The 18,576-nt window shown below is 37.1% G+C and overlaps 1 protein-coding gene across 1 annotated transcript in view; it reads right to left on the reverse strand.

Moving 5' to 3' along the window:
* Positions 1-16,492, reverse strand: part of dscama (Down syndrome cell adhesion molecule a) — a 92,696-nt gene extending 76,204 nt beyond the window's left edge. The window contains exons 1-2 of the mRNA XM_056244382.1: positions 16,385-16,492; positions 332-649 (exon numbers count right to left, since the gene is read on the reverse strand). Coding sequence (XP_056100357.1) covers positions 332-649; positions 16,385-16,427 — 361 coding nt within the window. The 5' untranslated portion in view covers positions 16,428-16,492. The remainder of the gene's footprint in view (positions 1-331; positions 650-16,384) is intronic.
* Positions 16,493-18,576: the final 2,084 nt, after the last annotated feature.

The raw sequence follows: 18,576 nt of genomic DNA on the forward strand, positions 1-18,576 counted from the left end.
GCATGAATTAATTGCATTGTTTTATGAGCAATGATTTGCTACAAGCTAGTTAGGTACAGGGACATTCTGATTCTAAAGATAATTTGATTGGACAAAAATGTGTGTGGTACAGGATGAGTCATCAATATTTTTAGTCCATTTTCCCAGAAAAGACTGTAAATTTCAATTGTGTATTTCAGCTAAAAGAATGAGTTTTGTCAACATTTAGGAGTACACTGGCATATAGATTAGCCTCAAAGCAAATAGACATCTACTAAAACCCACAATACCTTCTCATCTTTTTGTGTCTTTAAAACATTTGCAACAATCTATATTATCTTTAAACACTCACCGGCCTTAATATGAACATCTTGGCTTCTAATTTTCCCTGAAGGATTTTCCGCTGTGCAATAGTAAGTGTTGTCATGGATCACTTTGCTAAAGCTGGACGGAGGAAAGTGGAAGATCTGAAGAGTGCCGTTTGGGTGGACATGGCGGATCCCTGGGACATTGTAGCTCTCCTCGCCGGTGGCCAGATACCAGCGCAGGGTAGCAGGCGGCACCGCTGCTGCAGGACAGGGAACCAGAGTCCCCGTGGTGCTGGCGAACACTACCTCTTGCAGAGATGCATTGACAAAATACAAGCTGGAATGTAGGTCTTCACTGAGAACTGCAGGAGACAATAGAGGACATGCGGTTAGTGTCTGAACTGTTCATGCAGTCTGAACCATTTTTAGAGTTAATCAGAACACAAGGTTCTTACTCTCTGTTTGAAAGTACTAACAGCTTGTTTTTGTCACAGCTGGTCTTCACATCTCCAGGGACGCATTACTTTAACAGCTCATAAATATATTAAAACAGTTAGTCTTGGCACTTTTTAGTCACTATGGTCCATTAGATTCAAGATTCAGAGTCATGCTTGCATAGACAAAAACCTCTCCGATTTGGAGCTCAAATACATGGAGCATGCTGTTTCAGGTAACTAAACAGAACGCTTACTGACCAAGTCTTAAAGGGATAGTTCACCCAAAAATTAAAATTCTGTCATCATTTACTCACCCTCAAGGAACAACTCGAGGGTGAGTAAATGATGGCAACATTTTCATTTTTGGGTGAACTATCCCTTTAAATCTTTGTACCGGAAATAGGCCAAATTGAGCTAAATAACAGCTTAGTGAGCAATTTCTCCACTGGGGGTTTTTAAAAGAGAAAGATTTCATTTAGAGAATGAGTGCTGAACTTTGTTTTAATGAAACTATATCATTTTTCATATGTTTTAACACATTCATTTATTATATTTTTAATGGCCATTGCTTTGGCAATACGGCAACACAGTTATGCCAATAAAGCCCTAATGGATTTGAATTGATTTGTTCACGTATAACTTATTCTTATATAACAGACGGACATACTGGGAAGGAACAAAACACAATTTCAGTGCCCCTGGAGTATTTTATAGATAATGGAGCTCAGTTTAAGGCCATGGAAAAGCTAGGCTACTATTGTCCAAAAGCACATAAAAATAAAATATTTATACCCATACTCTAGCTAGTTGATTCCCTAAGATGAAAAACACAGATGAATGGAAATAGGTGGAATAGTGGAATCAACAGACAAACATAAACAAAACAAACAAACAAAAAACAATAAAAAGCACATTTCTTATCCATTTGACTTTAGTTGTGGTCAAAAATCCACTTGCTTGAAAAACAGAAATTTTCAGCACAATTCGTCAACGTTGCAACATCCCTTTTAAAAGTCAGCGAGGTTTTTTTTTTAAAACAAAGAGAGACACATGTCAAACTTAACATTTCATATCTATTGCGTATATCTTTCTCTTTTTTTTTCAGCATTTAACACAAAAGCCTAAACGCATTTATAATCCAACACTGTGTACTTCTTTCTTTTTGTACACAAAACATTAAAACCCACTAAGGTCTATTGATAATCCAGAGCAAAGCACCATGCAGTGTAAGATCAAAAGAACTTTGGATCTTAAGAACAATCATTAAATATTAAAAGACTTTATGTCAATACTGAGAATCTACAGATACATGGCAACATTTTAACAGATATTATATGCACTGCCACTGTATACAGTTTTATAAAAACATTATAAAACTATATAATTAACAAGCTTAAAAATAATAATTAAAAAGTCACTCAGGTGAAAAATTTACATTATTTGACTTATTATATGTAATATTTCTTATAAATAAATGTTACATTTTAGTACCGGTAAGCCTATTTTTGATATTTATAGCTTTCTATATAGGCCTATCTAATTAAAAATATATATATATTTTCAGAATATGCTGCTTTGGCAAAAATATTTTCACTTTAAGAAACCATTAGACGCTAAATAAAGAAGACAGCAGCTGTTATCCAGACATGATTCATCTGATTTAGCACCACAGACATCAGGATTCAAGCACTGATGGACTCTTCATCCTTAAAAATCTGCATGGTCAGCGTCTGTCAATCTGATTCAAATTCAGATAGTAAAACCCAGCACATGCTTCGCGACGCAGTCAGAATCGTTCTGCTCTCTATTATCTAAACGATAGAAACGGCCAGACACGACTCTTCAAATATGAATTGAATGAATTTATAATTAATCTGGCTTTTTTAGAAAGTGCTTCAGGCTGTTTGATTAACAGCGATTCTTATCAGCCTGAAATAACGGACAGAGCGCTTTCTTTGTCACTGCTTGTTTCTGTCTTTCAGAGCCGATCATTGTAAATTCCCGCTGAGAGGGTCTCTAGCGCGCTGTCCCTCTGTGGTCCCGTCTGGGCTTGACTCGGGGTGATATTTATGGGGTGAGCATGTGACAGCTCAAGGGCAGAGACCATTTTAAAGTCAAGCTGATCTAAGGGCATGGTGGTCAGGCAAGCGTGCATTTTGCTATGAGATTAAGATGAAGGTCTGGGTAACATTTAACCCCCCCAAACTCTACTTTAAAGGGACAGTTCACCCAAAGATGAAAATTCTGTCATTAATTACTCACCCTCATGTCGTTTCAAACCTGTAAGACTTTCGTTTATCTTCGGAACACAAATGAAGATCTTTTGAATGAAATCTAAGAGTTTTCTGTCCTTCCATTGACAGTTCAACCCCCAGAAAGGTAGTAAAGACATCGTTAAAGTAATCCATGTGACTCTAGTGGTTCAACCTCAATTTTATGAGTGCTTTGTTTGCGCAACCCTCCCCCCGCCCCCAATTTACCACTTTATTTACAAAATATTAATCTCCAACATGTGTTCACGCAACATCTGCTCTCGCGTCAACACAACACGCATGCGTAGTGCTGCACTTGTGAACGTGTTGGAGATTAATATTTTGTAAATAATGTGGTACATTGTGTTTTATTTTGTGCAAACAAAGCACTCTTCATAAAATTGAGGTTAAACCACTGCAGTCACATGGATTACTTTAATTGTGTATTTACTATCTTTCTGGGCCTTGAAAGTGGTAGTTGCGTAGCTGTCAATCTCAGATTTCATTAAAAAGATCTTCATTTGTGTTCCGAAGATGAACCAAAGTCTTATGGGTTTTGAACGACATGGGATGAGTAATTAATGACAGAATTTTCATTTTTGGGGGAACCATCCCTTTAAATGTTTTATGCTGGTCAAATAAGACATGTCTACACTCTATATTAACAATGAGTATTTTACTGTAAAATGAAACCTATTTAAAAATCATTTTAAGATCAGATTAAAAGAAAAACATTTTCAGATTTTTTTTAGTTGCTAAAGAAAGTGTGTGACAGGTCTGTAATGAGGAGCATTTGAGCAGAATGACAGTAGCATTTAGGATGAGCAGAAATATGGGTTTGTCTTTTGAAAACACATTAACATTTGACCACTGATAGTGTGTAACCAGCCATCACGAGACTCTTTTCAAAACTAGCCAGGCGATTTATTTAAGTGATGTGATGTGCGATCAATATTTACCCTGCAAACCGCATGGGCGCCTCTGGTATTAACCCTTACAAACCTGAGATGGGACTGTTTGTGCTCAAAATGATCAGCACAGACACATTAAACCCTTACAAAAAGTTGTAACTGTACACCAATGGAATACATTTTCCTAATTGAAATATTTTTTTGGAAGCTTTGAAAAAATGTCATGATAAATTGCTTATGTATCAATGCAAAACTGGTCGAAAAACATGTTAAACGTGGTAATACCATTATACGTTTTCATAAGTGAAATAACCCCATTCCAAAACTACATGATTTTAATATTTCAATCATGAATTGAGCACATATATAATTCTCAAAAATAAACAAATGTCCAAAATCACATGGTACTACCATTGCGCCAAGTTCACAAATTTATACTCTGAATAACCTGGTGCTAAATCTGCAAATTTGATAAATATCCACTGTATTTTTCACAGATTTGAGTATTTTTATGATGAACTGCTCATGTATAATTCAGAAAAATAAATATAAAAAATGGCATTCCATGGAACCTTTAAAAAAAATAGATCATAGTATGGTTGCATAACATGGATGGTTGTTGGATGATTTAAATATTTTCATGATTAATTCATAAAAAATAAACATATATGTTGCCTCTGTGCAGGTTTTAAAGGACCAGTTTTTTTTTAAATCAATTATTTTTGGGATAATTCATCGATTTTCATGATGAATTGCTTGTGCAATAATAAACACACATTATGTTGGAATGTCTTAAAGCAGTGCAAAGTATAAAATCGGTATCTCTCTGAGGATGAAATCTTGGCCCTGGTGTGGGTGGATGGGTCACTCTGTTGGCTGCAGGCCCACTGTGTCTGCGCTGATGTCTGTGCAGCAAACAGGAGGGGTGGTTCCTCCCCGCGGGCTGCGGAACCTTGACGGAACGTCACGGGCTCGAGGTAATTAAGGCAGCGGCGTGCGGAAAGCCAGAGAGTGCAGGGGGAGCCCGGAACAGCAGCCGGGATAGTCAGAATTCCTGTCCCTGCCCCAGGGCTACAGCGGGCCTGGCGTCAGGGAGCTGTAGCGGAGCACCGCAATTTAACCAGTGTGCAATTTGCTCTCATGAATATTAAGCACAGCCCAGGCGTGTCTGAGTTAATGGACCCCCGCTCACTGCCAATATGTAAAGCCGAAGAAATCCCCCAGATGCCAAAAGGGGTGAGAGCGGGAGCAGCACAAGTCCCACAGGAAAAGTCAAGTTTCTGTGTGTGTGTGTGTTTTTTTGGTTTTTTTTTCATCTCTTAAGTGAGATGATTTGAATATCATCTGAATAATGTCAGAGCAAACGTTCGTTTAGAGCCTCCCTGGTGGTGAGAATGAGATCAAACGGCCTCCGTGGATCTACATCAATTACGAGAGCCGCCGCCGCCGCTGATGTCTGAATCTAAAGCGCCGCTGACTCGGAGGATGAGGAAACACGAGATGAGCTGAACCAGTCTCGGCTGCTCACGCTGGGCTCCCAGAGACACGTGCAATACAGCAACTCATTGAGATTGACAAAACTATGCATGTGTACTTATTTAAGCAACAGATCGAATAATTGATTTATTGACAAAACTTGAGAAATATTCGAATATTTCAGCCTTTCTACTTAAAAATGTAACATTTAATTTAATGTGTAACTTGTCTCTTTGTAATTATTTGTAAAAATGCACTTGTCATTTCTGAGTGAAAATTGTTTCAAAATAAAAAAATGTTCACGGTATATCAGGGCGGTTTGCACCTCACAACTCGATTCAAATCGATTCTTGAGGTTACGATTGGATTAAAAATCTGTTCTCGATTTTTAATCAAATTTCAATTCGATATATGCATAGCTTATACTGTTTTGTGTTACTTTTCCTATTCGACTGCGGTAGACGGTTTAATAGGTCTTGAAGAAAAAAAATTCCACTGAATTAAATATGGTCAAAGTCAACGCAATATTATAAAACAAATGCCATTTAAGCTGACTGCAATCATTACACACATGACTGGCAGTCTTCTGTAATAAAGCAATTTCATTTCATTTTTGTTATTAAAAATAGGAACAAAGAGGCAAATACAAACAATAGGGCAAATAAAATAGAAAAATATACTAATTAAATAAACTAAGTTTATCAGGTGCCTATATATTTTTACTTAACATGTAGGCTAGTAAGATACAAAATTTGAATGATCAAATGTAAAAATAAGACACTGTATAGTCTATTAAATATAAATTGATTCATATTAAAGATACAATAGTGATTCAGTCAAAAGCAGTGAGTGATTTTTTTAATTAAAATAAATGAAACAGACGGCAACAGTTTATGAGGCTGCTGTCCCTTTAAGAATGAATGCACGGATCTAAAAGACTGTTACACATCTGTTTTGTTTACATTCGTTTAGGTCATAACTACGGAAGGGTATTGCATTCACTTGAGGAAAAAAATCTACTCTGTTTTTCTGAATTAACAAGTTAATTATCTTAGAATTACAAGATAATTTTTCATTGAAAAAAGTTTTTGCTCTGTTTTCTGAATTAATGACTTAATTATCTCAAAATTATGAGTAACTCATTAATTCATAAAAACAGAGTGAAAAAACTGTTTTTCAAGAAAAATGCATCTCATAATTCTGAGATATTAACTCGTTAATTCATAAAAACAGAGCAAAAACTTTTTTTCATGAAAAAATATCTCGTAATTCTGAGATAATTAACTCGTTAATTCAGAAAAACAGAGTAGATTTTTTTTCCTCAAGTGAATGCAATAAACTTCCGTACATAACAGCCTGTGTTTACATGAAAACTTCACACAATGTGCATTTGTGTGTGTGTGTTTGACCATGCAAGCGCAATAAGCTGTGAAAGATAACGGAATACGGGATCTGAGATATTGTGATTAATAACACTCTAACGTGTCAAAAAATGTTAGTACTGCAAAGTTAAAGAGGTGTAACACTTTAGAAAATTGATTTTTGACATTTGTTAATCGGTAGAAGATAGAATCGCGATTCATGTGAATCGATTTCCCTCCCTACTGTATATTTAAGCTTTTAGTCAATTTGCATTTATACAGTCTTTCTCCTCAGGGAAAACAGTGCAAAAATACTGATGACTCATCCTGCACTAGTAGATTTTTGATCAATCAAATTCTCTCTATAATGTCCCTCCCCCTAATACCACATGCAACTGACTAGAAAGTAATTATGATTTCTGGTAAAGCCTATTGGCTCTTTATTTATAATTTGCAGCATCACCCAAAATCCGCCTTCCAAGAATGGCAGCCAATGCAATGTCAGCAAATTTGACCACATGGAAGGCCAAGAGCCTTTTCCAAATAGCTAAAAGGTTGTAGGGCTTCCTCTGAATAATTTGTTGTCTATAGAGTATCAGGCTTGCTCAGGACACCTATTTCCTTGTGTTTATCACATTACACACTCACACTCACACCAAAACAAAGAGTAGCTCCACAGTGAGGACTCACGCTGTCTTTATCGGTCAGATACATTCCCCATGGGAGCATTAGTGGTGAAAAAAAAACAAAGATAGGTAATTATCAATTCCACAATTTCCACTCTATAGATGATAAGAGATTTTGGACAACCAAAATAAATGAAGCCCAAGAAAAACAGCCAGATCTGAATTATGATAGACAAAAATATTGATTTTGCCCCTTTTTGAACAAAATCAGATGCTGCTAGCATTGTCATTTTTTTGCCGTTTTTCAATTGACTAAATCTATCATGTAAATATATAAAAAGATTTATTTAAACAGTTTCAGTATATATGTATATCAGTATATTTAATTAGACACATACATGAGCAAATACTGTACATCTGGCTCTTAAGATATTGATATCAACCACTGAAAAAAAAAACAATCTTAGTTGACCACTAGTCTGAATACTTCCAGTAAGTCTGTATTGTTTGGTTTTGTTAAGCAGCTCACAGTATCCCGATGTCTCAGTTTCTGCCCTCTTCTAAACATGTGCCTGTGCTAATATTTGGGTGTGAGTCTCAGGTCAGCTCCTCTCCTCACTGGCTTCATGGCAGAAAGCTCGCGCCCCTGCGCACTGACGCAGCCAAGCAGATGTAAATGTATTCAGAGCATTTAGTGCTCAGGATTAATCGAATTATAATTTAATCATCTGATCAAACAGCAATTAGCATAATCACTTCTGGGGACGTACCGATAGAGAACGCAGTGGAAACAGAACAGACCTGAGGCGAGAGCAGCTTCAATGAGACATTTGCTGGGATCTCTGTAAATGTTACACATTTCTGGGTGTTGAAATTCTGCCCAGTTGTTTTTTTTTTCCCCGTCTGCTCTGCTACATGGACACATTCAGTGGTCAAACAGACTTTGTTAACTCATGGACAAAAATCAAGGATGTAACCACATATGCAGGACTGCAGGGGATCAGATTTAACCCATTTTCTCCCTCATTCTTTACTGTCAAACTAAATGGGTGTTTTTGTATAAATAGATTTTTCCTTAAAAGAATGCTCTGAAGGGAATCATAAAAACAGTTTTGTGAGGGCAAAAAAAAAAAAAAAACAGATATTGAGGAGGAAACATCACCAACAATATTCAGATTAGAATTTCATAAACCCTAGTTGATTGTTAATATGAATATTTGAGATGTCAAACATGTATTATGATTCAATACATATTGTATTAAGGTTAAAATTATATTTAAAATCCATCAGGTATAAATGGGTAAAACTTTATTTGGTAACTAAATTAAAATCAACCAGTATTATTCCTTATAAATAATATGACTGAAAATCACATTATAAGGTCTCCTTAAGGTATTACCATGCATAAATGCATACATTATTTAAAATTACAGACATTTAACAAAAATTCCGATCTGGAGATGATAATAATTTGGAGTCAAGTCATATCTATTTATACTCATGATTTTCAAAATTATTATTTAAATATGATCATATTCTAAGAATGTTTGTTATTAATGAAAGTTATAAAGTCTCACTGAAAAATATAAGAGATGGATGGATAGAAGGAAGTTGTACACATCCACTCCTTAAGGCTCAGCAAAAACAGCCTCTACAACTCTTTTCTTTCACAAAAACAGAGCAAAAGCACCACTGACAGGAAAACTCCTAGCCTGGGAAAACCCAGACAACTTCCGGCAAATTTAGATTTGCTCTGAAAGTTAGTCTGGCAAAGAGCTCATTCAAGCCCATTTCCAATCCGCCGAAATCGAGGCACCAATCAGAAACGTTGGGGCGGGCTTTACACGATGACGACAGCGCTGAGATTTTGGAGCAGATTTTGTAGCCTACATTACAAAGATGGATGCCGCCGGCGAACATCACTCGTTCGAATCAGCTATCGCGTCTGTTTTAAGCGATTTGAACGTTTCCTTTTTTGTTAAAAACCGAGCAAAGAACAACACTCAGAGATGTTTCTCCGCCGCTCTGCATACGTCATCTCCTTCATCGCTCTGATTAGTTTTAGGTCTATCCTCGACGTCCGTTGGTGACGCCCCTCTGGAAATGATTTGTCTATGACGCTTTGCCAGACCATAACTCAATTACAACCAAGCGTGCCGCACAAGCCCTCAAAAGTGAAGCCAAAACGTCTCGATCGCCCCCCGGTGACCGGTCCTAGTATAGCTCATAAGCCCCGCCTCCCAATGTTATTCAAAAGGACGTGAGACCAACTAAACAATTAAATTACACTTCACATATCTTTTTTCTAAAGATAATGTCTGTCATTTACTGTAGTTCCTATCACGTTGATGTAATTTCAAGTGTTTGTTTTTAAAATAAGTTTGTTTTTAGTTAGTTATTTGATGTTATAAAAACGGTGCTGTGACATCATGATTGACCGCTGTGATTGACAGGTTCTCTGTGCGAAGTAGTCACTGAAACACCAACGGACTTTTTTTCATAATGTTGACTATGTGTTTAGTAGTTGTATTTACCTTATTTTAACGAGGTACTGCAAACAGCAGACATCACTGGAGAGGAACGGAGCAAACAAAGGCCACTTAAGAAAAGTGCAGGGGCGTGTACTTGCGATTGATTCAACGAGAGTGGGGGCGGGGCCTTGATTTCGCGGCTTTACTTCCTGCTCACGACTGCGCATGACTGGTCCCGAAAACGCTACTGCGCAGACTCAAGTTCCAATATGTCAGCGCCATATCGGGACACTGGCGGCTTCAGTTCTCTCCAATGGAAAAGAGCGAAGGGGCGTCGTCCATCTTTTTTTTACAGTCTATGATTACAACTGAGAATGGTCTGGTTTTAACCAGGCTAGAAAACTCCCTATCTCATCTAAGATCACAGTGGATGGAGCAACCCAGTGGTTTGTGCTAAAGTCATCAAGCTTATTTACTAAAAAAAAAAAAAAAATGCCTGAAAGTCCTCATCAGTGTAAAACACGAAGTGCTTTTTCTGCCAAGTCATCAAAGCAGGAAATAAATACACATTACGTCCACCAGCACAGGCCCGTCTGTCAGGCATATTTCCTGCTGATTGACAATAAGCCGTGCTGATGGAAAATATGAACACTGATCAGCCTTACTTCTCGCTAAACAGTTAGTGCAAGCAGATCATCAAAATGTCATTATGCCAAACGACTCCTGGAATTACTGATATGCTGGAGAAAGAGCTACTAGGTTGAGTGGAGCTGTGTGGCTGTGTGTGTGTGTGTCCGTCCTACAGAGTCTAACTCACACCACACGTTTATGTCTATTTCTAATACACATTGACTTGTGCTTTACTACTGGCACAGCTTTAACCTTCCCAGTTAATTAATTTATTACTTATACAATATTAAAAAGCACAAATACGGTATCTGTATGAAACATCTGATAAAAATCGATTTTAACTGCTATGCTTTTCTTTCTATTCTTTTTTACAAATAAAACAAAGAAAGTCGGTGTACGTTTTAAAAGAAAATGATATCAGTCTTTCTACTCCATAATTTTTTGCTATCCATGTGTAATTATTTGTGTAATTTACTAGCAATTTCAGAGTGAAAACTGTTTCAACGTAACTATATTTTGGGGACAGAGTTGTCCCTAATAAGTGAGATAAATCGTAAAAATAAATATTAATAATTAAAGTAAATTATGTTCTTTTAAAAAAAATAAAAAAATACACAAGTATGTCCAATAAAAATGTATATTTATATCTGTAAAAACAATTCATAAATAAAGTAAATCTTGTTTTAATTCAAAAAATGCAAAACCGAACAAAAAAAAAATGATGAAAATGAAAACACTTTAGAATAGCCTATATAATAACCATAATAATATAAAGAAAACAAGAATATGTTTGCTTTACTTAACATTCTATGCGCGTTCAGGAACAATGACTATGGAACAAGGAACAAAACAATGAATCTACAGTGTTCTGAAACGAGCATATCAAATGCTTTGTAGAACAATATCAGTTTACTTTGCTTTCAGGACTGTAAACAAGGCCTTGATTTCTCTCCACAATGCACATCACAGTGCAGCTGCAGTCTTAAAAACCCAGGCGTACAGTTGAGCAAAACAAATGGATATGCCCACACACTTTTGTCTGTTTGATCTGGACTCAGCTAAAAGCTCTCTTAAAAACCATCTCATGGAAAGCGACAGCTGATTGGGCACTTTGCTCTACGCCGCGCTGTTTACTCGTGTCCATTTGAGTGTATGTCAGAGTTGGCCCCTAGCATCAGTTTACAAAAACAACATCGCACCTACTTTGGGCTCCGTCTGTGCGAGGACGTTTATGTTGTTCCAATTACATTTGTGTGTTAATATGCACACGGTCTCGAGAGCTCTTCACCAACACAAGAGCCATTGAAAACAACTCAGCATGATTTTACATGCTAAAACATTTGTTGTTCAATTTCAATACTAGAAAGCTGAGCTTGGAAAAAGCAGTGCGAATGTTATTAGGACTACATTATAAAAATTGTATCAACTGCATTAATTGCGCATCTACACTCTTAGAAGAAAAGGTTTTATATAGAACCTCAAATGGTTCCGTCAGGCGCTTCATATAGAACTATTCAGTTTCCCATCATCTGAATAGAATCGAACCCATGACCTTGGCGTTGCAAGCGCCAACGCTCTACTGTTTGAGCTACAGGAAAGTAGCTCAAATTAATAATATGGTAAACATGAAAGTATTATGCAATCATTTAAAGTCCCGCAGTGATGAAAATAAAGCTTTTATTGTTTATATGTCTATGAGGTGTTTTTAATATGCTTTAAAACAAACCATGTACAAATCCACAAGTCAACACCATTGCTGAGTATTTTCTCTTTAAAACTGCAGTGAAGCAAAGACAGTTTTAAAATCGCGATTTGAAATCGCTGGTGTTTCTGACGTCACAAACTACCTTGTGACCAATCACGACAACTCGTGATCATCAACGAGTGAGTGGAGGCGGGGCTAATTTGTATATTCATAGAACCACGTATACTAAATGAGGCAAGGGTGTAGAGATACATTCAAGCTACTTTAAGGCAAAAACGTTTAAATATGTAATTTTGGTGATCAAAGATGAAAAATGATTGACTACAGGGGGACTTTAAGACATTTCTCCTTATGTAATGGAGGCCAGCAAGTAAAGAGCTGTGCAGGTAAACCTCACTCGGAGCGGTTGCAAATAGAACCTCAGGGGCAGTGGCGTCATGCCCATTCAAAGTGAAGGGGCACGTGCCCCCTCAGATTTTTCCTCCCTAGGGTGACCAGAAGTCCCGAAAAATTCGGGACAGTCCCCAAATCTAAGCTGTTGTCCCGAATCCCGAAACCGGCCTTAATTGTCCCGAAAATTATACTAAAGCAAAATCTTGATATAAAATATTAAAAACTGTCCGTGGAAGTTGAGTCGTCCTGCAGCCAGCCCCTTCCAATTGCAGCAGCCGCAGCCGCGAGGACAGTGAATGTGCAGGCAGCCAGTCTAAACTTTAGTTTTTTTACGCGCGTCATTTGCTCTTGACGCGCGAATGGATTCAAAGTGTTCATATGTAGGCTATAACTAGACGCGGTAGGCGCGAATTTGACGCGCTATTCGCGTCTGGTGTGAACGCAGCATTAAAGGAGTGATTGTTTGGTCGCGTCACTGTGTGCAAAAAAAAACTTCGTCCGGGCCTTATAATGTCTGATGTCGGGTTAGGCCTACACAAAGCAAATCATCTACAAAATGATTTAGTTTTCCTATTTAATGACCGACAATTTAGTTGTAATAATAATTTTGCCATAAGGCTTATTAGCATTAGGCTATAGCCTGAAAGGTCTGATTTAGCCTACACACTGTTACAAGAGTAACACATTTTTTTTTCACAATGACATTTGAGTTCATGATTTTAATGTTTTTTTTTTTTTGGCAGACTAAAGACTAATGACAGACTTAGATCTTTGAATTAAAAAATATGTTTGGTACAGGTTTGAAATTCATTATCTTTTAATGTAGTCTAATATCATAGTAGTACTACCTCCCAAATCCCTACAGCATAGTTGTTATACAGATCGCTATACATATTGCATTTGATTTGATTACTTTTTTACATTTCTGTCAAATATTAACCATTTTCAAATAAACGGGGTAGTGTTAACCTCATTCAGCACTGAAATCTGTCAAACTTCTTTCAAAGTCCTTCATCACATATTAATATTAAAATAACTTAATTTCAGAGCACCACAAAGTCAGACCTCAGCACCTTTATAGGCTACCTTTAATGTAAGATCGTTCTTAGGTCACATACCAATATAAAATCATAACATAAAAACTGCAATGGTACTGTTTTTAAAATCATGTGTAGTAGGCCTAAGTGTACAGTAAGTGTGTGTGTAAACATGCTTTAATGAAGTAGACTTCAAAAGCTTTTGAATTTGAGCTTACAGTTCTTTCATCAACCTGTCTTTTACATAAACTTACAAAATAGATACTTTAACTTAGTCCTCAGATAGAGGAGGGTTGCTGCTAGCTCCGTTAAGGTATTTCTGTCCCTCCCAAACTGCATTGAAATGGTATGTTTAGCAGCCAGAATTTAAAAAAATTTCAGGGGGAGAAAACCCCTGACCCCTCCTAACATGATCCATATCACCTGTCAGAAAACAATTGCAACGTCTCAGATTGTGCCCCCCCCCCAGAATTTTGGCTTGCATGACGCCCCTGCTCAGGGGTTACATTGGTGCCGTGACCCGGATAGGAGTGAGTGTAACGTAGGGTCAGCTTGTAAAGAGCTGTGCGTAAACCTCACTCACCTGGCCTCAAGAGCCACACTAGCGACAAACGCTAGATGCTGCGGTCTTTAGTGTCCTTGTTAGTGCCCGCCTCCCATGCTGGTTCGAATCCCACTCAGAGCGGTTACACTTATATAGAACCTTTTTGGCATAAAGGTCTCTTTAAAATGGATTCAAGAACCATAGGGTTCTATATAAAAACCCAATGAACCTGCTTTTCTAAGAGTGTACAAGCTGCACTGATCAACAAAAAAGGAAAAAAATATGAAATTTCAAAAGGGATATTTAAGAGACCAGTGAATTAATTCATCCTTCCAGATAAACATCCCAAACGGCTTCGCAAAAAAGCACGCCACATTTTCCTCTGCGAGTCATTACGGAAACACTTCCGGGGTCACCTGTACAGGAAGCTCCAAGGCCACTGCGCCAACATACATTTCAAGGGTTTCCATAGAGACCAGTGCATGGAGAACTGGGCTGTGAGCTTAACCAAATCATGAAAGGCTCATTTTGTATGGCTTCTTTTTCTCTCTCTCTCTCCCCCACACACTCGCAAGAAACATGCTACACTGGCCAGAGAGCGAGATCGAGAGAGAGAGAGAGAGAGAGAGAGAGAGAGAGAGAGAGAGAGAGAGAGAGAGAGAGAGAGAGAGAGAGAGAGAGAGCTGCACTGACAGCAGCGGCACTGCATCAGAACACTGATCAATGGAGCCTCAGAGACCCACATACACGACTAGAAAGCAGTGGCACAAATGGGACCATATTGATTCAAAGAGAAACACTTAAAATGCTTTTTAGAAATGCTCATTTGAACACAGTTCAGTAGACATGCACCACTCAATTGGCCAAAAACAAAATCCCTCTGAAATGATAATCAATTTCATTGATACACCATTAATTGAGGTTAAATGATTGTGTCCATTTCCGGCTTTCATCGCAGCACTGCAGAAAACTGATAAAGCTTGGAAAAAATCATTCAAAATACTGAAAATTAGACTTATGATACAATAAAATGTGGCCTCATGGCATTCAACAACACCCTTTATGCTAAAACATTGCGGTGTACGCTTTGTGTGTGTGTGTGTGTGTGTGCATCCTATCAAAATGCATCTCCTGTTCTTGCTATCACCGGTCAGTTTATGTGGAGTGGCCTGGGTCTGATATTAACGCTCCACAGTGTTACTCTGTTAAAACCACCTAAATGGCCCCATTTTCTCCTTGCTTCCTCCCCCCACCCCTCATAACCCCACTCTCACTCTCTCTCTATTCCTCCACAAACACACCCATCCTGATTTAGCCCAGCAACCAGCACCCACTCACTGTCTCTCCATTTTAAAGCCATCAACACTTGCCTCCTGTCGAGCATTTGCGTAGAATTGGTTTTATTTAGAGGTCAATATGATTCGGACACCCACATGGAATACATTTTTTTTTTTGAATAAATGTTTTGTGAAAAGGTCACAGTGAAAGCACTCCGTAAAGTGCCAATTGAGTGACAGCGAGTTATTTTTTCATTCAATGCTTCAGTGCTTCTTCTTAAAACATGGCGGCTGTGTCACTATGCCACAATATAGCAAAAAAAAAAAATTATTCTTTTTCTTTTTTTAGATGCTTTTCAGGGTTTTATTGGTGCTTTTGAAATGAACAAAAACTGCTTAATAACTTTAATTTTCTATTTTTTGTGTGTTTTTAAAAAGTATACCAGCAAATCCGTTTTTCGCTTAAAATAAAATATGTATTATATGTAAAATGCTATATGTAAAATATAATAAGGTCATAATAAAGAAAGGGAAGGAAAAACAAAACAAAATGTGTCACATCAAATCAGGTTTGGTCCAAAAAGGATGTCAAGATTCATATTTTTGACATTCTTGATGCACTTGACGGTATTTGCATAATCATGCTTGCTTGTTTTTTCAGTATTATAAGCTGTTAAATGTAATAAAGTGACTAATCATATAAAACAGACGATTTAAATGTCTATTTAGGAGTCTGCTGCTGTACTGGTTTCACCTGAATTACTTGCTCAAATTAATTTGCGATATTTAAAACTATTAGGGAGGGAAATTGCATGCATGATATTTATGACAGAAGCATTAAAATTATATTTATAAACCTTTTAAAAGAATATACAAATGGTGTTGTGAAATGTGAATTAACGAGAGCCTAAATCGACCAGATCAGGATGCATCGTAAGTTACAGCCTGCATAACAATAAAACAAAAACACTACTCACCATTCAAAATGCACTGGAAAAAGATGATGGCCAATATCCACATGCCCCGCTCCTTTCAATCTCCAAACTAAGATTTTTCTTTGCCCACTGCACACTTTTCCTCCAAAAAAAAAAAAAAAAAAAAAAAAAAACCGTTGCGCAGGAATATGAATATCTGTAATTAGTAGTTCCAGTGGAAAGGGTGCATATGAAGCAGAGCTCTCGCTCGCGTGCGCTCCCAGGCTGATTGTCTCCGAGCTGGGATCCAGCTGTGGCTCGCGCGAGATGGTGAACGGCGGGCAGGTGCGATGCTGAGTCAGAGCGCGCGCTTACTGAGAGGGCACTGCGCACAGGTGTAGTCTCGTGCGAGGAATAAAACAGCGGGAAAGTAAATCCACTGAATTATTAATGATTACAAATCATATCGGAAAAGTTTACAGAAAAGAAAAAAAAAAGAACGAAAAAGAAACTAAAAAGAAAAAAGCTCTGAGCGCGTGAGTCCAGCGCGTGAAGGGATCGAGACGATGGCTGTTAGCTGTACTCAGAGCAACATCCCTCTTCACCACCTCGCACCGTCCAGCAGTCAGCAAGCACGCGCATCTTCCCCTGCTGCACTGATCACTCCAGAGCTCAGCATCAGCACCAGAGCATCACACAACACAACACCCCCCCCCCCCCCCCCCCCCCCCCCTCTCTCTCTCTCTCTCTCTCTCTCTCTCTCTCCTCTGCAGCCTTAAAGGTGCAGGGGTGCTGCTCTTAAAGAGAGAGTCCAAACACACCAAAAGCAACCCTAAGAAATCATGTGATCATTAAGTATCATCACTCACATGCAACAAATTAGGGTTAATGAAGTGAGGTTCATTTTTATTTTTAAGCTATTTAGTTGTTAAAATACATTGCAATGCAAAGGATACCAACCATATGATGATAACGTTATTTAAATGTTTTTTTTTTGACAAGTAAAAAAAGTCTTAGTGTAACTGTCTCCATATTGTAAGAAAAGAAAAAAAAGCCTCATTAAAAGGAAGCCATCCTGTTGTCATGTGAAAAGAAAACCGTAAGAGGACAACCAATAAAAATAGAAAATATTTTTTTTTTGGAAAATGTTTTGTTCAACTCTTTTTAACTTAATATTCATAATAATAATAATAAAAAATATATATAAAAAAAATATATATAATGAATGTTTCACACATATTTAAAGTGCAAATAAAATGTTACTAATTTATTTTAGTTACACCACTAAAAAAAAATAGTAGCCTACGATTTTTTTTTAACACTTTACACTACGGACTCATTTGTTAACATTAGTGAATGCATTAACTAGCACAAACTAAAAATGAGCAATATATTCTTACAGCATTTAATTTATTAACCTTAATGTTAGTTCAAAAAATGTTCATGTTCACAGTAACTAACGTTAACAGATACAACTTTTGATTTTAAAAATGTATTAGTAAATGTTGAGATGAACGCAGGTTTCTTGAGTTTTATTTGACCCGTTAGCAATTGCACAACATACATGTATAAAAGTAAAAAATAAACGGCGTGGAATGAAGGTAACAGTAACATCACAGTTGTGTATGACAACTTCCAAATGATCTTAATTGGAGGATATGAATTCATGTCATTTAATGTGGTTTATGTTAGGACTCGGGACCCCTGAGGGCGTGCGAGTTTGGGCTTTTTTTCATCCCTTAAGCTGGCTCCATTAATTGACCTTGACAAATCAGAGCATTTGCCTCCTGCGCAGTGAGGCGTTGGTGCGACTCATTGCGTTTTCATGAAAAACATTAACCTTTAATTAGATTTGAGTAGCCTATTCTGTCTAATAATAACACAATAAACTTGATGTTTGTATATATTATTAAAAATAAAGAAATAATTGAATGTGATATCTATTATTATCATAACCTACAATTACAATTAATGACAATTAATAATAATATTATTTTAAGTATAGGGAACACTTTATTTTAGTGTCCTTGTTACACGTAACATGTAGTAACTATAAATTATGCAGAATTGCATGCAACTAACCCTCAACCAAACCATAACACTATAGTGTACATGTTCATTAATATTACTCAGTCCTTAAATGTATAATTACACTATAACAAGGACACCCTAAAATAAAGAGTAATCTTTTAAGTATTATATATATAATATATTACATTTTACATAATTTTCCATATATTATATTTAAAAAAATA

The sequence above is a fragment of the Rhinichthys klamathensis genome, unplaced genomic scaffold, assembly GCF_029890125.1.
Source record: "Rhinichthys klamathensis goyatoka isolate OS25496 unplaced genomic scaffold, OSU_Roscu_1.1 h1tg000027l_1, whole genome shotgun sequence".
Taxonomy (NCBI): domain Eukaryota; kingdom Metazoa; phylum Chordata; class Actinopteri; order Cypriniformes; family Leuciscidae; genus Rhinichthys; species Rhinichthys klamathensis.